General features: G+C 41.4%; 1 protein-coding gene across 20 annotated transcripts in view; it reads left to right on the top strand.

Moving 5' to 3' along the window:
• NFIA (nuclear factor I A) overlaps positions 1-24,407 on the top strand; it is a 379,515-nt gene that overhangs the window by 64,348 nt on the left and 290,760 nt on the right. For 11 of the 20 annotated variants that reach the window (XM_059689356.1, XM_059689353.1, XM_059689354.1 and 8 more), the window contains exon 3: positions 16,017-16,091. The exons of 7 other annotated variants lie outside the window; for them this stretch is intronic. In XM_059689356.1, coding sequence (XP_059545339.1) covers positions 16,017-16,091 — 75 coding nt within the window. Of the gene's footprint in view, positions 1-16,016; positions 16,092-17,260; positions 18,530-18,696; positions 21,578-24,407 lie in introns of those variants that run through there. 2 more of the 20 variants (XM_059689371.1, XM_059689373.1) reach the window with 2 other exon arrangements.

Here is a 24,407-nt window from a genome sequence, read left to right as displayed (position 1 = left end):
GTGTATGCTGAAGTCTGACCTGGTGGCATTTAGTGATGGGCGAAGCTCAGGTGCTGGACCCGTGCTGAGCAGAGACACTGGGACACTTGTGTGTAAGAATACGGGCCCTAGAGTCGCATGTACATGGATTCTGATTCTTTGCCAAGCACTAGCCACCGGAATCCAGGAGAATTGTGAAACCTCGCTAACCTTAGTTTTCTCGTTGTAAAATGAACACGATAGCAATGGGGCCATACTTCATACTTAGCACAGCTGCTTAGTGCAGAGAAAATGCTCAATAACTGAATTGTTTTTGTATCTCTAGGATCTAGCTCTGGGCTTGGCACAGGATAGGTGCTCAGGGAACATTCTTTGAGAAAATGGATAGATGTTTATTTTCCTTTGTGTCAGCCATTAGCCCAAGGCCTGCAGCTCTTTAATTCCTACCCTTTGTCCATTGTTAGCAGAAGAAACCAGAATAATGAGACCCAACCTCTGGGCATCCCTGATGTACAAGGTCCTTTTGGAAATGTGATTTAGCCACAGCTGTTACTTAAGCCTCACCTGTCTAGGTGTGCTGTGGCCCCTCCTCCCCTTAGGCCCTTACCTTTGGAATATTTCAAATGCCTATAACATTTCATTTAATTAAGGGGCCTCATATCTGCCTATAGATATTTTATTCTCGAAATGCCGGTGGCATTAACAGTAAATCTAAGAGAATCAAACCTCTGCCTGTTTTGTGCCGTTTCAGCACTAAGCCAAGGAGAAAAACTCTCAAGGAAATTAATGCTGTCTTCACGCACAGCAGGGACATGGAGCAAACATATTGCCATATAACCTGGTTTCACTGACTTTCTCTCTGAATTTTTGTTTTGTCATTTTTATTGCACGTCACATTGTGTGGCTAAAATGAGAAGTACAAGTATGAGGAGGATGTTTTCTCAAAATCGGCAGAGTCTGGACAATCAGATAATCTTTCAGAGGAAATGTTATCCACTGAAGATTTTGTTGTTCTTCACAAATTATCTTTTATCTCCAGACTGTCATTAGTTCATGAAATATTATTGAGTACCTACTATGTGCCAGGCATTGTTCTAAGTGCTGGGCATACAGCAGTGAACACGAGGGACAAAAATCCCTGCCCTCCAGGTACTTGGCTACTTTCTTCTTCACACACACATGAGTGTGTTTAGAGGTCTCTGGAGTAGAGTTAGTCGCAGAGCTGAGCTGGGGTGGGCTGGACAAGGCAGAGGCACTCAAATATTAATTTTCCGGATGCTGGGTGCTTACTCACTTTCAGTCCTATAAGCGTGTTGAGCCATTTGTAGTATTCACCTGTTTTAAGGTTTATGTGTGACGTTGATCTTCATCAGTAATGAACACTGTCACTGTCATTGTTTCTTTCCTCTGGCACATCCTGGGGCCCAGATTTGTGGGGTCAGGTCAGTGCTAATTTAACTCAGTTCTTCTTCAAATTACTGCAAGCTCTGTGTTTCAGTTTCCTATGGCAGCTATAACAAATGACCATAAACTGGTTTAAAACAGCATGAATTGTCCTAGCCTTCTGCCCCTTTAAATACAGTTCCTCATGTTGTGACCCCCAACCATATATTTTCGTTGCTACTTCATAACTGTAATTTTGCTACTGTTATGAATCATAATGTAAATATCTGATATGCAGGATGGTCTTAGGCGACCCCTGTGAAAGGGTCATTCAACCCCCAAAGGGGTCGCAACCCTCAGATTGAGAACCGTTGGCTTAGTGGATAGAGCATTGGCCCATGGACTAAAGCAGTGGTTCTCAACCTTGGCTGCACATTAGAATCACCTGGGAATCTCTGGGTTTTAAAAAGATTCCCAGGTGATTCTAATGTGCAGCCAAGGTTGAGAACCACTGGACTAAAGGGTCCTGGGTTTGATTCCAGTCAAGGGCACGAACCTCGGTTGCAGGCTTGATCCCTGGCCCTGGTTGGGGCGTGTGCGGGAGGCAACTAGTCGATGTGTCTCTCTGTGTCTCTTCCCCTCCCTTCGTCTCTTTCTAAAAATCAATGGGAAAATATCCTCAGGTGAGGATTAACAAAAAGAAAAGTAAAAAATAATAATGATAAAACAGCACAAATTTATTTTCTTATAGTTCTGGAGGTAGGAAGTCTAAAACTGGTCTGGTTTCAGCAGGGCTGGTTCCTTCCGGAGGCTCCTGGGGGGGAATCTGTTCCTTGCTGCTTCCAGCTTCCAGGGGCTGGTTTGGCTTTCCTTGGCTCAAAACTGCTTCACTCCAGTCTCTGCTTCCTTCTCTCAGACCTTCGATCCTTCTGCCTTTCTCTTACAGGGAACCTTGTGATTACATCATTGGGTCTACCTGGATAATGCAGGATAACCTCCCCACCTGAAGATCCTCAACTTGGTCACATCTGCAAAATCCCTTTTGCCATGTTCATGGGATCCAGGATCAGGATGTGGACATCTTGGGGATGGGGCGGGGGGTCACTAGTCAGCCAACCACACCTGTCAGAAGATTCCATTGTCCCTGGGTTCATCGGCTAATGAGCAGGTTTTGCTGAGTAGTATCTCACTGAAGAGCGAGTTCACGTGTCATGTGTCTGTGAAACTTTGGGTAACAACAGGAAGCTAGTGCAACTATGGAAAGCTGCGTCTGCACCTTCTCGCCAGTAGAATGTGGATCATTGCCAGTTGCTTGCATCATTTGGATTACATCTCCTAAGCTCTACTTTGTTGGGTGGAACGGTTCCCTTAGAAATGGACAGAACACGATTCTGTAGTCAGGGGACAGAGTCAAGTCAGCAGCAGATTCTATTGCGTTTCCAGAGCATCACTATCAGGTGAAATGGGACGATGAAGGAGAACCGATGATGAATTACCTTCAGTATGGCTGACATCAAGGGAGCTAAATAGGCAAACAGTGGCGGGAAAGTGAACCATTCCCTTTCTAATTCAATTTAGGAAAGTTTGAAAATTTGTATTTTTACCTTTTTCTTCTTCTTTCTCTTCTTAAAGGATACCTTTCAGCATTTCATATAATACTGGTTTGGTGGTGATGAACTCCTTTAGCTTTTTCTTATCTGTGAAGCTCTTTATCTGGCCTTCAATTCTGAATGATAGCTTTGCTGGATAAAGTAATCTTGGTTGTAGGTTCTTGGCATTCATCACTTTGAATATTTCTTGCCACTCCCTTCTGGCCTGCAAAGTTTCTGTTGAGAAATCAGCTGACAGTCGTATGGGTACTCCCTTGTAGGTAACTGACTGTCTTTCTCTTGCTGCTTTTAAGATTCTCTCTTTGTCTTTTGCTCTTGGCATTTTAATTATGATGTGTCTTGGTGTGGTCCTCTTTTGGATTTGAACAACAAATACACATCTATCAACAAGTGAATCTGAAAATCAAGTGAATAATCTGATGAACAGAATGAACTGGTGATTATAATAGAATCAGGGGCATAGAAAGGGAGTGGACTGACTATTCTTGGAGGGGGCGGGAAGGGTGTGGGGGATGCGGGAAGAGACTGGACAAAAATCGTGCACCTATGGATGAGGACAGTGGGTGGGGAGTGAGGGAGGAGGGTGGGGTGGGAACTGGGTGGAGGGGAGCTATGGGGGGGAAAAAAGAGGAACAAATGTAATAATCTGAAAAATAAAGATTTAATTAAAAAAAAAAAAAGAACTCAGCCAATCACGTGAAAAAAAAAATTTTAGGAAAGTTTGGTGCAGGGTAGGTGCTTAGCCAACATTTGCTGAGGCTGAAAGAATAAGTGAATCAATTCTTTTCGTCTTTTTTTTTTTTTTTGGCTTTATAAGATTAAAAAATAATCCTTAGTCTCTTCACTTCTTTTTGCCCACATAGCTGTAGCCTCAAGTCTATACTTAGTGCTTTTGCTAAGACTGACTCATCTTTGTTTCTGATTGCCTTAGTGATATAAAACTCTGGTATCCATGGGAATGGTGTAAGACTGCCTTGCTTTCATGCTTGGGAGAATGTAAACCAGAAGGGCTAGCTACTGGTACCGGTACCAACTAACTCCTGAGAGCTGTAGGACAATCTCACTGTTAAATTCTTAAGGCAGTGTGGAAAGCAGATGTGATTCAGATTTGGTCTCTGCTGGGGATCTGTGACTTTGGGCAAGATGTTTAACCCATCTGAGTTTCTTTATCTTAGTTTTTTTCATTTGTAAACTGGGGGAGCAATATTAACTCAGAGGACTGTGTGACAATTAAAAGTGATTTTGTTAAGTGTCCTAGTCTATATCTGATGTGCAGCAAATGGTGAACATCTTTATGACTGTGACTGCTCTGAACCAGGCTGGGTGCAGGCCCTTGATAGTTTCAATGAGGACAAGGTGATGGAGACCACCAAGATCAGGGTAGAGTAGCTGAGTTAGATCTGAACAGTCTCTGTGTGTCTCCAAAGGAGATCGTCCTTCTTCCTCTGGGAAAAATGCAGATATTTTAAAAAAGGAACTGAGAGTGTTTTCCCTATGTTTTGAAATTGATACTAACTTTTAAAAATACATGTTTGGAGTTAGGGTGGTATAGGGAGAGAACACTGACCCGTGCTCTGGGGCCAAGGCTTCGCCCCACTCATCTCCATGTTCTTTGGCCAAGTCCCTTTCTGTCACCACTCTATATCCTTCCCCTGGAGCCCAGTGCACTCGACCAGATGATTATCCTGTCCCTCTACTGTTTCCTTCCCAGGCAAGTACTCTGCCTGCCTGGAAGTTCATATGAGTGGCCCCAGCTGGGTGGCTTTTATTCCAGAAAGTCTCAGTAGAGAAATGGCTGGACACTGGAGTGTCCCTTTTTAAAAACATTTTGATTTTTTTTTTTCAGAGAGAGGAACTGGGTGGCAGTAAAAGAGAAAAAGAGAGAGAGAGAAACTTCATGGGTTGCTGTCCTCATGCACCCCGACCAGGGATCAAACCCACAACTTAGGTATGTGCCCTGACTGGGAATCGAATCCGCCACCTTCTGGTGCACAGGATGACGCTCAAACTAACTGAGCCACACTGGTCAAGGACTGGTGTGTCCCTTTTGATTTGATATTTTGGGCATCCTATTATGGTACAACTAGTGGCCCAGTGCATGAATTTGTGCACATTGAAAGGAAATTAATTAGAAGAAATATTTTAATATCGCTTGAACCGAGTCCAGCATGGCCAGAGGTGAACCTGAGGAGGGGCAGTGAAGGATTAAAGAAGACAGACAAGAGAATACAGTTGAGGCCAGGTGGGACACTGTCCTCGGATGGAAAGACAGTGCCACAGCCTGTAAGCTGAGTCTTTATTTTATAGTCAGATCCCAGGAGGCAAAGTCAAGATGTTTACAATGTTCTCGTGAGTTTCGAGTCTACTTAATTACAGGCACCTGAGAACTCTATCAAGCTTTGTTTTGGCAGCAATTGCTGCACCTCCTGCAGTCCACATCACTCAGCCACCTGGGACCAGAGGTTTGGACCATAAAGTGAAGCTTACAACCATAGCCTTTGGCTATAATTGTGCTGGGAGGGCTCTGCCCTCCAAGCTGGGACCTGCACGTGACTTTGCCATGAGAGGACCATGCCCTCTTATTAGTCGAAGGCTTGAACCTGTCCGAACGCTGTAGCCACTCTCCACAATCGCTATTTGCCCTTTCTCTGTAATACAAGTGTCAACCAAATTCACGATTGACAGTGACAGATTGAAACACACGTGTGCAGTTGGTGCCAGTGAGAGCTTTATATGTATCACACATGTGCAAGTCAACTTAGCCTTTTATAGATATGGAATAAACTTGCTTAATTAGACCTGCTTTCTGATGTAGCTAAACTTTTTCCAGCCCAGAGAAGCACCCCAACTTCTCTTTCAGGTAATTGTCAGCAACACAGCAGTAAATATCAACACAAAGCAGATTATTATTGTAGATCATGCAGGGAGAACAAAGGGTAAAATATTTAACTGTAGCAGTGTCTGACTATATTCTGTGCAGTGAGAAAATGTGAAGTCATTTTTAAGGTCCACCATTTCTTCTTTTCAGTTGGGCCAAGTTTCTTAGCTTTCTAAATCTCCGTTTTCCAGCTAATGAAAAGAAAACAGGATTCCAAGTCTCCTATCTATCCACTCCAGGATTTCTGTGAGGATAAAATGAGATAAGGCTCAGGAAAATACTTCACAGACATTTGGTTAAAGTTTAAAATGTTTCCACCTGGCTATAAAGCAAGTCATGTTCCTGGGCTGAAGAAACTGCAAGAGGCTAGTTGCTAGGGAGAGGAAGCCAGGTATTGCTACGTGACATCATTACCTGGACGGATACTTAGCATATTAGCCTTTTATATATATAGATTGTACTTGGCCAAAATGTCTTTCAGCTCAGAAATTCTGTGAGTGGAAACTCTTTGAATAAAAAATGTAAACCAAGAAAAAATTTTCAGGGCAAATTTTAAAATTCTCACATGGCTTAGTTATAGCAACTGCTTAAAACCCTGGACTTTTTCAGGGGTGTTGAATGGGGAATGAATTTCCCAGCTTCCCATGAACAACGATAACAAAAACTCCCCCAACAAACCCCAAAGTGTCTGAAGCGCTGGCTTTCTTCTCAAAGAGCCAATCGAATCCTCTTCTGTTGGCTCAAGAGCTATCAGCAGTATTGAACAATTAGACTAGAGGGAAGGGTTGTGAACAGTTGTTCCCTAAAGGCTTTGGAAATTCACAAAGGCCATATTAGTAAGAAGAGGAGGGAGGGAGATGAGGAGAATGCGGGCTGGGAGGAACAATTCGGAAGTGGAGAGGGTGATTGGAGGGGTTTGTTTCCCAGATAGTTTTCAAAGAAAAGAGATTTGTGTAGTTTGCTGTGGGGCTGAGAACACAGTGCAAGACCAGTGATGTTCTTTTTATAAATCCAACAAATACTTTCTCTGGCATATTCCTTTTAGGCTAACAAAGTATCTTCCTTTCCTTTTTCATGGTCATTAATAGCAAGGGCTTATGGCCTTTCTGCTTCCCTGAGGCTCAGGATTGGGTGGAGAGAAGGATATACATAAGAGGGGAAATTGACATTTTGCAGATTCTTCTTGAATTTTGTCACAGACGAGAAAACTATCCAATGCGTAGGGAAGGCTCGGGTTTTCATTTTAGTTGCGGGGAGGGGGTGGAGGTGATTGATTTCTTTCTTTCAAGGGGCTGATGTAGGAGGTCAGAGTCTTAGACAGAGAAGAAGCCAGGGGAAGGGAGAAAAGAAAGAATTAGATTTATGACCTTCTAGATCCCAGCTTTTATGTCGTGTGTGTTACCATTCCCAATACTGGAAGTTCATGACACCCCGAGAAACCACCGTGGAACTCAGAGCAGTGATCTGCATGCAGAGGCGGAATTAGACAGCCCAGCGATGGCTTTGATTCAGAGACACACACAGTCCTATCCTGGATCCGGAGTGCTGCTTCCCTTTTAGTTTGTCCTCTAGGCACAGAATCCAGTGTTTCGGGGACTGATGAGACAGACCACCCAAGGCTGCTCATGCTATCCCAAGGGTGGTGGATGATGGTGCTTACAGATGAGTCTTTTCAACAATGGGGCTGTCCCATTATTTGTTCTGCAGTCAGTCCTCCCCACTCAGAACACGGAAACCTTTGCATCTGTCGCCAAACAATACTACACTGATAGGTGTTTCTCAGAGAGCTCCATCCTGGTCCCATAACCCCGAGCTAATAATTGAAGATGTTTAAAAATGTATGTATCTTCCATTTTTATTCCATATGGCCCCTTAGGTAGCATGACCCGATGTGACCATTAAATGACCCTGCTTACACTTGGATTACTCAGTACAAAGGAAATTTATGGTTGTTTATTCTCTCCTCCTATCAGCTATTAGTGCCTAATCATATGGTCTATCGATCATGAGATTAATCGCCTGCTCAAAGAGGCAGCAGGTCTTGTGGAATGCTGCACTGCGCCAGACTGAACTTCAACCTTTTCTACAAACTGGAGGAGTCAAAAGCATCTTTCACTGCCTGAGGTCCTGGGTCCCAGGCCTCCTGAACCCCAGGTGGTAAATCCTTGCTTTTTCAAACGGTGTACTTTGCACTTCTCTTCCTTATGTCAAACTTCACCTCATTGATTCAGGCAGGCACTTGCAAATACAATCCTTGCAAGGCATCCTATAAACAATGATCTAAACTGAAAATACGAGGGCTTTCTTAGACAAAGCCCCGTAGTGCTGCCATCATTAAAGGTCTGTCAGAATTTCTATTACAAAGTCTCATTTTGGGAGATTTAGTTCTTTTGGGCTTAGACTTTCCAAGAGTATCATGATCTGAGCCTCCCAACCCCCCCCCCCTTTTTTTGAGGAATGTGTTTATTTAAAGATGGAAATAATAAAGTCCAGACACATTATGGCCTAGTAGCACATGCCTACAAAGACGGAACACTTTAAATTTGAGCAGCACACCCCCTGAACTGGCTTCTCTTCACCTCTGTGTCCTCATGGAATATATGAGAGCAGAGAATCAGTGTAGGATCCTTGCTGTAAGGTAATGTTTGTTTCCTGGTCTGTGTGTCCCACTGGAAGGAGAGTGAGGGTAGGGATCTTAAGTCATTTGTCTTGGATGCCCTGCTTTTACCAGGCGGCCTCACCCAGCATAAGCACAGGATTAGGGTAAAGGATGGGCATCGGGAAGCTTCCTGGCTGGTCCTGCCGTGGTTGTTGAAGGTGGGCAGTGATTCCCGGCAGTGAATGTAGACAAGTCACTTTCCTTCTCTAAAAACAGATCCCCTGGTCAGTGAACCGAGTGGGCTGGCTGGTCAGTCGTTGTCCTCTGAGTTGAATGCTGCCAGCACAGTGTTTCCAAACATTGGAATCTGAACACCCTTAGGTGGAATCTGGACTGTCAAGTTTGCCACAGTCCCCACCGTTTCCTGTGACGTCGTGTTGCATCAGCAGCCTGCTTCAGGCATCTGCCCGTATGGCCTGTGCTTATTATTCTTTGTCATTATATGTTTATAACATGATCTTTTGCTTGTTATGGTGAGGGTCTGAGATTTAGGTTAGCTGGGGATGCTTTTGACTATAATTTTAATTCTAACTTCCAATTATCAATAAAAACCTTAACTATTTTTTTTTAATTTCATATGTAGAAAGCCTTTGTCTTCTAGACAAACTGCATTGGTTAATAACTAATTTACTTTCCCATTTTTAAAGCAGACAGACAGAAATGGGCCATCAGCAGTGAGAATATGTTGTAGTTTCTGTGTAAGCAGTCAGTTGAGGTTTAAGCAGGCCTGTGCAGTTATTTCATGGACAAGTGTATAGTTTTAGTTAAAGTTTTAATATTCTAAACATAGCTCCAAGGTCTTCCTGCTTTTTAGACATGTGATGTCCCAAGGACTGTAGGTGAGTGCTCAGTTTATATTTTTAGGAGTTGCTCTCCTCAAAGCTTCAAGTAAAGGGTTGGTCTACATCAGTGATGGCGAACCTTTTGAGCTCGGCGTGTCAGCATTTTGAAAAATCCTACCTTAACTCTGGTGCCGTGTCACATATAGAAATTTTTGGATATTTGCAACCATAGTAAAACAAAGACTTATATTTTTTATATTTATTTTATATATTTAAATGCCATTTAACAAAGAAAAATCAACCAAAAAAATGAGTTCGCGTGTCACTTCTGACACGCATGTCATAGGTTCGCCATCACTGGTCTATATATATAGTCCACATCTTTTTTTATTTTTTTAATATATTTTTTTGAATTTTTACAGAGAGGAAGGGAGAGAGATAGAGAGTTAGAAACATCGATGAGAGAGAAACATCGATCAGCTGCCTCCTGCACACCTCCTACTGGGGATGTGCCTGCAACCAAGGTACATGCCCTTGACCGGAATCGAACCTGGGACCTTCCAGTCCGCAGGCCGACACCCTATCCACTGAGCCAAACCAGTCAGGGCAGTCCACATCTTTTTTCCCCCCTCTTTATTTTATTTTTTCCTATCACCATTTATTCCCCCATACCCTCCTCCATTCCCCCCCACCCCTCCACCCATAATCACTGCACTGTTGTCCATGTCCATGAGTTCGTTCTGCAGTCCATGTCTTTTATTTATTTACTAGAGGCCCAGTGCACGAATTCGTGCATGGGTGGGTCCCTTGGGGTGGCCTGTGGAGATTTGGCCCCAGCTTTTGCCCCCAGCCTCGCAGCCCTGTAGCCCCATCTGGCACCCCAGCCTGGCCTGGTGCTGCCCAGTCACCTGCTCCACCATCCCGCCTGCAGAGCGATTGATCGGGGCTGGGACCCCCGCCTGGATCCATCAGCGCCTGGGAGCCTGGTGATAGCCCCCACCCCCACCCCCTCTGGCCACCGCCAGTCACCATCTGCAGGGTGATCGGCAGGGCAATCGGGCCCCTGTTCGCACCTGCCTTAGCCTGGTGCTGCCCGATTACCTGCTCTACCATGCTGCTGCGGTCCCACTCTTGTCGAGGCCCATCAGGGCTGGCAGCACCTCTAGTGCCACCCACTGCCAGCGCTGTGTTGCTGACGCCCACCATGTTCTGTGCCACCCCCTGGTGGTCAGCACATGTCATAGTCAGTGATTGAACTCTTGGTCTCCCAGTCGGGACAATTTGCATATTAGGCTTTTATTATATAGGATATTCATTGACTTCAGAGAGGATGGGAGAGGGAGAGAGAGACAGAAACATCAATGATGAGAGAGAATCACTGCTCAGCTGCCTCCTGCATACCTCCAACTGGGGACCAAGCCTGCAACCTGGGCATGTGCCCTTGACAGGAACCAAACCCTACCCTTCAATCCTCAGGCCGATGCTCTGTCCACTGAGCAAAACCAGCTAGGGCCAGTCCACGTCTATTAAATTGTCTCCATATTGGACAGTTTAGGAAAGGAAGTCTCTATAAAACTTGGCATTTACATTCTATGAGAGGAAAGAAACTACCTAATAAAAGTTTACCTCTAGGCCTTTGCTACATTTTTTCACCCTAGTCAAGAGTATTTTGACCGGCCAGAGTGATTGTTGGTTGAGTGTCATCCCATGCACTGAAGGTTTGCCAGTTTGATTCCTGGTTAGGGCACAGGCCTGGGTTGCAAGTTCAATCCCTGGTCAAGGCACATCATGTCTCTCTCTCTCTCTCTCTCTCCCCCCTCTCTCCCTCTTTCTCCCTCCCTCTTTCTCTCTCTTTCTCCCTTCCTCTCTGTAAGCATGCCCTTGGGTGAGGATTAAAAGAGTATTTTAAAGGCTTGTTAAAAGGAGTGGGAGACAATTTGACACTTGACTCCCAAGCTAAGGAGAATACTTTAAAAAACACACCTCAATCCAGGCTGTTGGTGAATATTGTAGATTGATAATTAAAAAAATATATATTTAAATAGAACAAATTTAAGCTCTGTAGCAGTGATTTTCAACTGGGCAAGGATTTTTAAAACATGCACTATCTGATGATTGAGTCAGGGGCACTGACCTCTTTTTGCTTAGATTGTCAAATAAAGAAGTGACAACAGCCAGCACAATAGCCATCTGGTGTGAATGAATCAAAATGATGCCTTTTTTTGGTCAGATTGGCAAAAAATACGGTTTTTGGTGTGCTGCAGAATTTTAGTGATTAGTTTATGTGTGCCATGAGATGAAAAAGGTTGGAAATCGCTGATGTATAGCAGAGAAGTAGGCTGCATGTAAGCCAGTCTTGAGGCCTGATCTTTGGTGTTTCAAGTAGTCAACATCAAGTGAGAGTAAAGGGCTTTGAAGACAGCACTAGGTTTAACCAGATTACAACATGGATCCAATTAACAACAACAAGAAGCAGCAGTGTCTGCATTGTGGCTAAGAGTTTAGGCCCTGGGGTTCCACTGATTTGGGTTTATTTCTGCCTTGTTTCCTTAATCAATCCTCACCTTCAAAAGGGTGCTTAAATCTCCATAAGCCTCAGTTTCCTCACTTATAAAATGGGGATAATAATAGCTCGTTGGGAGGAATAAATGAGAGTAAGGCACACAAAGGATTTATCATGTTGGTCACAGAATAAACAAACACTAATTGTCATTATTAGCTAGGACAGGGGTCATCAAACTTTTTAAACAGGGGGCCAGTTCACTGTCCCTCAGACCGTTGGAGGGCCGGACTATAGTTTAAAAAACAAACAAACTATGAACAAATTCCTATGCACACTGCACATATCTTATTTTGAAGTAAAAAAACAAAACGGGAACAAATACAATATTTGTATTTGCATGTGGCCCGCGGGCTGTAGTTTGAGGACCCCTGAGCTAGGACATAGTGGAAATATAGTTCTGAGCTTTGAGTTTAAAGATATTCTTTCGTAAGTGTATCCATGCATGTTGGGTCACCTACTTACATTTCCAGGAAGTTGTATGTTTCACCAGTCCAAAGGTGCTTTTAGTTTTTTTAGGAAACAAAATATTGTTCAACTTTAAAAATCTGAAGTTGAAATCTCTTTTACATTTCCTTTCCCCTCCAGCTCAATCCAAGTTAAAGTTTCATTGCAAAAGTTTCATGGACTCTTATTAGCATTAATTATTATGTGTGTGCTGGTGGTAGTCCCATAGTGAATGCATTAAGAATTAAAACCTTGAGAAAACTTTAAACCCTCATGGGCTCAAAGAGCTGGAAGTGGCCTAAGAGATCATCTCCTCTAAGCCCCATTTCACAGATAAGGAAGGTGCTTATTACAAGGTAAAATAATGGCTTTTTAATTGGCATTCTCGCTGGAATCTGCACTCATTTGCCATCTTGTGATTATGTTCTTATTGTGGGACTTGTGTGTATTTATTAGAGACCATTGAGATGTAGCATTGGGCATTACTTTTGTGGTAAAAGCACGGGGGCAGTAATCATTATTAATGGATTCCATTATTTGGGAGAGCATTTTACTGACTGTAGAGAATTCATTGCATTGATCTATTGTGCCACATTTGTATTATACCAGGTAGTTTAAAATGATATTCTCTAAACTGTTAGGCTGAAAAATTGTCCAATCTTGGCAGTTATCCCATCAGTAAGACCTTCCTTTGACTACTGAAAATACATAGTTCTGTTGAAAGAAACCTTTTGACTGGTCCCCAGTGCCCTGAATGTGTTTAAATCCCTCACTACTGAAATAGGAGGATTACTACTGCTATCATTGTTCTAAAACAAACTTCCTTTTGGACGATAACAGCAGCGGTAAATCAGATGTTGAAGAAAGTACCAGCTTAACTTCAGTTTGCTTTAAAAGGGTTTCCTCTTTAATTGACAAGTGTCATGTATAATAGAGCATGGCAACTCGCATGGAAAACCGCGCGGCCGGACTTCCCGCTGGGGTTGGAGTTCTTAATGAACACGCGAGTGAATACACGGTGGCAAAAAATTAAAGCCCCCCAGCTGCGGAGCCTTCATTCTGTTCACCGCGGCCGGTGGGTGATCGGCACCAGCCACGCCGATGACCGGAGACCTGGGCTGGTCACGTGGCTGTTCTTTAGCTGTGAGCTGGGGTGACTGTGTGCTTGCCTGTGACATTGCGAATAATAGCACAGATCCGAATGTCCTTTCCAAGGAGGAAACATGCAAACATTATTTGTATTTTTAAATGCAAAGACAAGAAGCTGTTTGCAGCAAACACAGTCTCTTCAGAGTGGCCATTTCCTTGCTCTGGACCACTCGCTAGTGTTCCTAAGTTTCCTTACTTTAGTTCCCCTTCCCTTCACTCTCCAGAGGAGAACAGACTGAGTTTTTTTCAGAGGTGATGTTTACAGCCGTTGAACACACTCGAATAAGCACTTAGAATAACATCAATAGAGGAAGGGAAAAAAAGGGTGTATTATTATCAAATTAAGTAATGGATGGGCAGTGATATTTTATTTATTAGTGCTCGTCTGAGTACCGCTGGAAACAGTGTGTTGGTTCTGAAGTGCACAGATTAGAGAGGAATGTCGAGTTTGGAAACGTGGCAGCCTGCAGCACTGTGTATGGTTTAAATTAAACCTTTTTTTGGAAAGCAGAATAGCTCTAGGCCACATTTAAGGGGAAAGCTACAGCAGAGTGAGCTGGCTGTGGTTTTTCTTTTACTCTGTAACCGGCCCACTTTCCCTTGTTTTAACACAGAAAAAAGACTTTGGACTCGTTCAGACCAACCACATAGCTTCTCTGCTGACCACAAAAAGGAAGCTTGGTGTAGAAGCCATGGGATTAATACCCACTGTCTCTTAACCCAGCAGAGTGTGAAAACTTTTATAAGAGATTTCTCTGGGCAGACTGACACTGTGGTTGGACTTTAAACATTTTAAATCAAGAACAACTCTGAATTGCATTATGCCACAGTGCTCTGTAAACTGTTATGTGCAATCCCACTGTTAAAAGTTGTTTACATGGATCCCCAGGTTTCAGAGGGATAAACCACTAACAGCTTTGTGTATCTTGATAAAGAAAGGCAAGGAGAATTAAAGGTAGTATGCCCATGCCAAATTATCTCAGCGTAGGTAGCTCACAGCCAATCAGATTTTATTGTTCTTAGGCAAATGGAGGCAGTTGGCTCTTGGCAGAAAAGCCCTTTCATATTTGAAAATAATCAGATTACGATTGTGGATTCTGTTACTCACTTGATCAGCTTTATTAATTCAACACATTATTTGTAAACTAGAAAGAAACATTTTAATAGAGGGGGGAGTCTTTCTAAAGTAATTTTTATGTTACAAATTTTGTGTTATTTAATATGCTGACCTACTAAGGTGTTATAGTTGGTTGTTACTGTGTTGTGGGCATTAATTTTTTTTTTTTGAGAGGGAGGGTGGGAGAGACATTGATTTGTTGTTCCACTTATTATGCATTCATTGCTTGATTCTTTTTTTTTTTTAAATTCTGAAATGTTCTTTATTTATAGATTTAAAAGCATTGGGGAGGCATAAAAATTTATCCAGGGTACTAATTTACTATTTCATTGTAAAGCAATCCAAATAATTTAAATATGAATGACAATTAACAATGAAAAATATTCAGGTAAACTGAGGAAATTTTGTGCTCAAAACCAAAGGACATTGGTTGATTCTTGTTTGTGCCCTGACCGGAGATTGGACCCACAACCTTTGTATATTGAGATGATGCTTTAACCAACTGAGCTACCCAGCCAGGGCCCTGAGCATTAATTTTATTTTATTTATTATTTTTTAATATATTTTTATTGATTTCAGAGAGGAAGCGAGAAGGAGAGTTAGAAACATCGATGAGACACATTGATCAGCTGCCTCCTGCATGCCCCCTACTGGGGATCAAGCCCACAATCCAGGCTTGTGCCCCGATTGGTTACCGAACCCAGGACCTCTTGGTCCATGGGACAGTGCTCAGTCCAGTAAGCCACACCAGCTGGGTCTGAGCATTAATTTTAACTATTGGAATCTTACTACCCTGATTAATCATGTGTTTTCACAAAGCAACTCTGAAATTAGCAGAAATTATATCTATCTATTAAATACCTGGGATTGACATATTGTAAAAGAAATCACTTGAATTTACATTTTGCAATGCTGAAGTAAGGAGCTTTGCACAGGTGCACCGTATCAGCATCCTGCTTTCTGTTCATCACAGACTCTCAATCAAAAGAACGGATTTGAAAAGTTGAAGGAAAAACCTGCATACATGTTTCAAAATTGTGGTCTGACAGCAACCACTGAGTTCATTCTTGGTCGACTGTATGTCGTGAGAGGGGTTTACTTGCTGTCATTATAGAAATTGGTCTGCGTAACACTTCCTGTGTGTGAAGAAATGCAGTTGTCATCTTGCCTAGACCTTTAAAAGAGAATTTAAATACTTCCAGTTGTGAGGAGCCTTGCATTTATTGTGGTTATTTTCCCCGGTGTCTTAGGAGCAGCTGTTTTGTGCTTTCTTGAACTTAATAGTTCAGGAAGAATGTGGGAAAGAAATGGTGTACTTTCTGGGTAAAGTATTTTAGCCACCTTGGAGTAGTTGCATTGCATCTTGATCTTTTTTCATCTCGGTAGAATTATACTGTAACTAATTGAATCCATTGATCACTGTCTTGTTTTTTTTTTCCATCTTCTTCTCAGAGGATTCATTTCATAGGGGTCTATACATCAGTCAAGAAAATGACTGCAGAGGAATTACCAACACTCATAAGAAAGGTAATTTAACCTAGTTTAATGTTTTTTTAAGGGCAACACTGTGAGTGTCCTTTACCTGGTGAGAGTTAACTTCTTACTTAGGCTGTGTTGGAAAACTAATCAAAATATGACACTGACCAGGACTTTCAGCGAGGGAGAGAAGAGAGGGGAGAAAAAGCATCCGTCTTGGAATTGGATGGCCTGGATTCTAGGCCTATCTAAACCAATGCTCTCCAAACTTTATTGTGCATATGAATCGGCTGGGGATATTGTAAGGTGCAGATTTGGATGCAGTTGGGCCTGTAGGATGTCTGAGATTTTGCGTTTCTGAAAAGCTTTCTGGAATGTCCGTGCTGAAGCATCTCAGAACACGCCCATCCATTTTAGCACTTAACTAACTTTGTGGCTTTGGATATACTATTTAACAACTCTGCATCTCAATTTCCTAATCTCCCAAATAGGGATGCTAATGTTTGCTCTGCCTACCTCGTCAGGGATAATATAGAGTCAAATGAGCTAATGTAGTTCAAATTTTCAAAGGCTACGTAAGTATAAGACAACAAGGATCTTTCTTTATAAAGACATTCTTTGAATACCTTTCATCGAATCCTCGTGAGCTGTTCTGTGATGGGAAGCGCCCTGAACTGTGAGACAGGAGAGAGGGACTGGAATCGAGACTTCTTTCACCCTCTCTGTGCCTTGGGCCCAGTCACTTCACCCTTTTGGTTTTCCTTGTCTTATCTGTAAAATAAAGGCTTGACCTGGATTAGAGGATCTCAAAAGTGTGTTCGCCAGCCCAGCAGCAGCAGCATCACTTGGAACTTGGCTGCATTTCTCTGCCCTTCCCGACCTCCTGAGCCAGAAATTCTGGGGCTGGGGCCCAGCAACCTGTTTTTAACACGTGCTTCAGGTGGTTCAGATACACGCTAAACTCTGAGAACCACTCTGAAGTGTCATCCAACTTTGAAACGGGATACTTCAGCACTGTCTTTATAGGGTTAGCCACAGGGATGCCTTTCGGTGCAATCTAGAGAAACCGCCTTTCTCATAGGAAGAGTTGGGAGTCGATGTGCTCCAAGGGTGGTCACCGAGCATGTAGAAAGGAGGGATGACCCCCTGGGGTTTAAGCCTCCCTGGAAGTCAGAACCGATGACAACCGCATTGACCCACACCTTTCTGGCTTATCCCAGCTTTGGAGGCAGCTTTAGTGGCCCGTGAAAGCTGATGGAGACAGAACGTGTAGCCTGAGGAGGTCCTCTTCCATTCTCCCCTCTGCTCCCCTGGTAGCTGGCATCATGACACAGCCCCATCTAACATTTTCAGACCTTTCAAGCACTGACACAAAGATCACCAGTCTATTTGCATAAGGTAGGTTGGTGAGAGATGAAAACTGAGAAAGTCAAATTCGTGTTTTCCTTAAAGTCATTTACGGTTAGACTCCACATACCTGCGCTTTTGTTTTCTGTTTGTACAGTTGGGAAAATACCTTACCACTAGAAGGAAAGCACAACCATCCCTCAGTTATTTATTTAAAATAAGTAAAGGTAATATTACCTACCTAATACTTTTTTCTGGATTAGGAGGCATAGTATTTGTAAAGCACCCCGTGCGCTGCCTAGCCTCTCATAGTATCTCAGTAAATGGTAGCTAAGATCATCCAAAGTAGATTTTATCAAGTTTGAGCACTAAAGCTCATGGTCTTTATATTCAAAAGAGACCCTCAAGGAAGCCTACCAACTTCTACATAAGTCTGATTTTTCATTCCAGACCAGCAAATAAGCTCTAGTGGACAGCTGCTTGAGTCTAGAAAGTGGACACAACAAGAGGTGTTAGCTGGCAAGCTGAATGGTGAGAGAAGACATGGAGACACTTGAAAGTAGAGCAGATATGAGGTCAAGATGGATAGTAATTTGAGACCCTCCCCCCTATACACACACACGCACACACATGTATATATGTATATGTGCAATATAAAAACATGTATATACAGTGCATATGTGTGCATACATGTATATATGTATACATACACAAATACATTCAGATACACATATACATGTCAGTACATGCATTTTAACAAATATATGCATATTTTATATATACACACACATGCACAAGCACACACAAATGTCCTGTATACTAATATTCCTAAATATTTTTTGGGTATTTACTGTGATGGAACACTTTTGTGTAGCTCATGTTCTTAATGATACCTTTGGGAAAAGATCAAGTTATGTTTTAGCGTATAAGAATATTGGTTTCACATTATAGAAGATTGCTCTTCAAAATGAGTTAGTGTGGAAAACAAAGTCATCCTTAAAGTGATAAATATAAGCTTTGCAAATTCATATAATTATGGAATATCTGCAATTCTGAATGACCTTATAGATCATCTTACCCAGTGGTTTCGGATTTTCTTTAAATAGGGGTCTTTTCTCCAGAGTCTAATGCATGTGGAAGATATATGTGTGTGTGTGTGTGTATATATACACACACACACACACACACACACACACACACACATATATCTATCTATCTATCTATCTATCTATCTATCTATCTATATATCGAAAAAAGTGTGGGAGTACTGGATCTCTGTTAGCGTTGGCCCTTCTGTTCTTTCTTCCAGAGTCAGCTGAGTTGGAATCGACCCCTAGGGCAAGGAATCACCTGGAAGCTTGTTATATGCAGAGTATGATCCTGAAGGTCTGGGGTGGGGCCTGAGACTCTGCATTTTTAATTATTTGTTTAAGTTTTTTTCATCACCACTCCGCATTTTTAATAAACTTGTGAGGTGTTAAACATACACTGATTACGGTTTGAGCAGCAAGGCCCTGGGGAATCGGTGCAGATAGTTTCTAAAACTTGGACGGGCCAACCTCTTCATTTTGCCAATGTGAGAGGAAGGCCTTGAACATTATAAACGATTGGCTAAGCCTCTGCTGTTCTGTATTATGCCTGAGAGGAGTGGCTGTGTTGTGGCCCTTCCAGCTGAATGAAGTAACCCAGTCCCAGGGTCTCATTGGCACCCCAGGGCCTTGCACAAACTCAGTTGTCATCATAGATGATGCCAGGAATTTGTTCCCTTCCAGCCCACTCTCTGCCCCATGGAAAAGCAGTGCTTTGAATCAGACTCCATTTAGGGTGGAACATTCTCATTACCCAGCAAGGGCCGCGGCCGGTAGCTGTGGTGTCTGCTGCCACAGCAGAATGGATACGCAGTTCTCAGCACCTCCAACATAATCCATAAAACTCTTTCAAACTCTTTTTTTTTTTTTACATGATGTCTAGTGTTTGCAAATGGAAAATGGCTGAGAAAAAAGAGAGTGAAAGTTTATATAAAATATTTATACCTTAAAGATCTTTTTATCTTGTGTCATTCAAGAGATAGAGAAGTGAAAAATGTATTGGGAGTACATTATCAAGAGTACATTATAAATTTAAATCTCAGATTGAATAATACCAGCTGCTAATGTGTGGAGCTTTGGAAATGAGTCACTTTTGAATCTTGAGAATTTACTGTACCAGGTCAGTTACACTTAAGAAGGAAGTGCCTTTTGAAAAAAAAAAAAAATCCTATACCGGAATCAGGCCTTATACTAATGGGTATTAAAAATCAAGTATTTGACATAATTGTCATGTTAGAATATAGTTACATAGGAATGAGAAATTTTACAGAATGTTTCTCAAAAACATCAGATATTTTAGTCTCTTCTTTGGGAAGCAGTATAACCTATGGTTAATAGTATATGTCTTAGAGTAAGAAAGACTTATATTCAGAGTTTCTGTTCACTGCTTGTTAACTCTGTGATTTCGAATCAGTTACTTTCTCAGAGACTTACTGTCATTATTTAAAAAAATAAAAGTATCCCGGCCAGTGTTGCTCAGTGATTGAGCGTGACCTATGAACCAGGAGGTTATGATTTGATTCCTGGACAGTCCACATGCCTGGGTTGCAGACTCAATCCCCAGTAGGGGGCGTGCAAGAGGCAGCTGATTAATGATTTTTCTCTCAGCATTGATGTTTCTATCTCTCCCTCTCCCTTCTCTCTGAAATCAATAAAAATATATATTTTTAAAGATAAAGTAGTATTATCTACCTAATACTTTTATTTCTGGATTAAGTGCCATAGTATTTGTAAAGCATCTCATACACTGCTGAGCCTCTCATAATATCATCACCATCATATTGTCTTTAGCCCTAACCAGTATTATGTAGCCCTGTAGTGATATGGTGTCTTTCTCCTCTCTGTGTAGGTGTGTAAACCAAAATCTTCTGTGTCTGTTGAAAAAGTTAGCAGTCAGCAAAAGAACATATATTTTCATAACTGAGATCTTGACTGTCGAAGCCAGATACCTCGATTCTAGGAGGCAAAAAAAATACATATTTTGTTGGTTATAAAGGTCATTTGTTTTTATAGTGCATAGTATATATTTTTGTAGGCTGAATACTAGGATCTCAAATTCAGATGCTTATGGCAGGAGGAGGGGTAACTGAAGGAGTGAAGTAGGCAGTGAACAGGGAGAGCCCAAGCCCCATCTGAAAGTGAGCGAGTCCCATGGAAAGGCCCCTTAGTTCTAGTCAATTGGTATTGGGTGTTGTGTGAAACCTGGGCCCAGTGTCCTGGTTTCTTTCTTTCTTTTATTTTTCAAAAAGAATCGGGGCCTCCATATTTTCATATGAATTAATAAATGTCTTAAATAATGGCAGCTGTATCTTGAGAATGCTGTTGGCTGCAAAAAACAAAAAGCAATGGTTTAAACAAAGATTTCTTTTTCTTGCATAACTATTAAGTCCAGAGGTACTAACTAGTGTTGGCTTGTTTGCTCACTCATACCAACAAGCGTCCAGGCACTTTTCATTCTTCTGCCCTGACACTTTATTTGTTGACTTATTTTTCATAATTCTCATCATGTTATGGTGGCCATCTGTATGTTCAAGGCAGAGGATGGGTGATATGGGTCATGATAGCCTAATTTGTTCCATTTATCAGGAAACACTTCATGAGAAATTATATAGGTGACATCTTCTTATGATTCACTGGTTAAAACTGGATCACTCACTACAAGGAAGTGGGGGGAAATAAGTATCTAGCTTGCCAGGCCCTGTAGTGGGCAGTGATGAGGAGGCTGTGAATGGCTGTGGCATTTGCCAGGGAGCATGCCTGCCACAGTAGCCAACTCAGCAGGAAACTCAGATGCAGGGCCTGGAGATCCTGAACCTTCCAATATGTATCGAAAGTCTCCAGGTTTGGTCATTCTAAAGTAAGTATCATTTGGGGGAAGGCCAGTGCTTTCTTTTTTAATCAAATATTTTTGCATTACACCAGGGGAATACATTGCTAACAGGAAGCAAACTATTGAGGGAACATTACATGAATTTATTTAATTCTTGGTAAAGTTTATTTAGAGTTTTAGCAGAGAAGTTAGAAAAGAACATACCAATTAATGTTATTCCTGTATTACAACCTTACAATAAAATATCTAAATTACCCCATGCATATTTCTTTCTTTTATAAACTTATGGATAAACTTCATTTTCCTTTAATTGTTTTTATTTTAAAATAAATATTCTAGAAATCATTGTCATCTGATTTATGACAACCTTTATTGTACAGAAATCTTTCCTGTCTTTTTATTTATCAGTACATTTAACTTTAACACTGGGAAACTTTTCCAAAATGCTTTACACAAGCTGACGTTTAAGCTGATTAAAAGAATGCTTATATGAAAGAATGTCTTATATACATGGTTATAATTGAAATGCTACCAAACCAGGTATATATTTAGTTACTTAAACTCCAGAATTCTGGAAGTTTAAAGAACTCTTAATCATAGGTAAGCATGTACTAGAGGAAAGCCTTTAGTACATTTAGTCTATTTGACTCCGGCCAGTTGACTCACCTATAATATTTTTGCTTACACCTTTTACAGCTTATTGCTGAGCTAGCAGTTCTTTAATGTCCTTGGCAAATTCAGGAAGCCACCATGTGTATATAAATTAAGAGAAAGTATTTCTGCCTGATCCTGATCATTTTTTCTCAGGGCTATAAGTTTGGGTTTTCATGCTCTTGATGTTCAAAAAAACAAACAAACCCAAAATGAAAAAGCCAAACCAAACCAACTAGATACTGTAGGTATCTAGTACGGGAAGGTGTTGGAGAGTTTAGGGACGATAAATGGGTCACCTACCAATACCTAGAAGCATAGAAACCTTTACAACATTTATGTAATTCTAACATGTAATTATTTTGTCAGGCCCAGCAAGTTAATGGAAACTCAAATAACATTAGGATAATTAAGTATTTCAGTAACTATCAGCTATAACATAACAGGCAAAACTGATTTTTATTTTATTATTTTTTATTTTTTTTAATTGTTTAAAGTATTACAGATAGTAGTACATATGTCTCCGGCAAAACTGATTTTTATTAGGGAAACTATGCCGAGACAATTGTAGAATTATTTAAGGGAGAGGAATACTAGTTTACTACCCTAAACACTCTGTTTAGGACTGAAAATGAAAATACTGTCCAGATGCAATATCAAAATCTACTTTAGAGTGGAATTGTAATAACAGATTACTTTAGAGACAAGGGGAAGGATAGGGAACTTATTTGTATGGGAAAATATCGTGTGTTTTCATATACCTGTCATGTGAGAGATACTGTGCCAGATGCACTAAACTTGCTCTCTTTAATCCTCATACTATTCCTGTAAATTGGGTATCGTCCCCCTGTTTCCTTGATGGAGACACCAAGGCTCTTAGTACGTCTGGTGGCTTGCCTCAGTTTTGGAACACAGCTCTATGTCCCATACTGATTCTCTTTCCCTAATATCAGAAGATCCACACAGTCTGGGTGGATGAGAAGAAAAATAGCAGATGGGTGTACATGTAGGTAAAGGTATGATAATGCACTTAGCATTGAAATAGTCCAAACTGCCACAGTGTTTGGATTCTCTGCTAGTTACAACTCATGTAAGAAGCTGGGAGTCACTGTATGGGCTGACTATACCCTTAAGTCAGGTAATCCAAGAATATTTGCTGAGCGCTTACTTTGTGTTGGACGGAAAGAAAATGTTCTTGTATTTGAAGATTGTACATCTTTTCCCATGTGACTTTTCTAACATTGCTGTAGTGAGAAAAGTCCCTGTAAACCTCTTTAAGCAATGCCTCAATCTGTTTAGGGAAAGGGGAGATAAATGTACTCTTGTTTAGGATTCTGTGCTGATCTGGGGTGTATTTTGGAAATGAAGACAGAAGTTAGAATAAGTTTACTTTTCTCGAAAGGAGGCCTTTTCTTGGTGGAGTCATTATGCCATTATTTCCTAGCTATTAAAATTTGCCATCTCGATGCTTGGTTATTCACTGAAAGGAATGAAATATTTATTAAGGTCATATCAGTGTTGCGTACAAAGGGAGCCACGGAGTGATTTTTATGCCTTGCTTTTTGGGAGCAAGTGTTTCTGCTGGGTTACATCAATGTCTGTAGATTTTATTGATTATAATTAAGTCAGTCTGCATTGTCTCTAAGAATTTACATGGGTTTAAAAATCAATTCTTCATGTATTCATTTGAAGTAGTTTGAAAAAGGATCTGAGGAGAAAGGACAAATCTGCAACTATTAATCCTGTTGTTATTTCTGTGAGCCAGAAATGGTGTTATTTTCCATGAAAACATCTGCAGGTTTTAGGTGCTGTGATCCTTTTAGTTTTCTTTGCGTTTCATTCCCTCTACCTCTAATCTTGCAAAAGCGTGTCATAGCTTATCCTTATCTTTAGTAGATTTCTGGGTGTGCCTGGAAAACCCCCTAGCTCAAATCCAAAAGGTTACTTAAATTCTCATATTGGATGCTCTTCACATACGCAGATATTGATGTAAACTTAATAAGATTAGGAAGATTTCATGCCAAGTTGATACTTTGCATTTACCTGGTGGATCAAAGGATGATGGGAGGGCTAATGGGTATGGGCTTTGGTTGGTGGTTGTGGGGAACCTTCTCTGGACTTTTTACGAAGAGATTCCTGTGTTACCTTATGTACACGTCTAAGCCAAGTTTGGCAAGTGCATTTATATTAAAAGTGGAGGCATTAACTATCACACAAGCTGGTGGCATTAACTCACACTGATCTATGTAATAGTGCCAATACCAACTGCAAGACCTTTAATAATTAGTGCTTTCGTGGAAGTAAAAAAAATCTATTTATATTTACATTGTTTTCCTACAGCAACTGAGTTTAGGTACATCTGCTTCTGCTTGAGAGGCCTGTCCCTGTGTGTGCATGCATATTATAGGTGTATGTTGAGAGATAGAGTTGAAAAGATGCTCGTTTTTGACA

The sequence above is a fragment of the Myotis daubentonii genome, chromosome 3 (genome assembly GCF_963259705.1).
Source record: "Myotis daubentonii chromosome 3, mMyoDau2.1, whole genome shotgun sequence".
Lineage (NCBI taxonomy): Eukaryota > Metazoa > Chordata > Mammalia > Chiroptera > Vespertilionidae > Myotis > Myotis daubentonii.
This window is presented reverse-complemented; position numbering and strand designations above follow the sequence as displayed.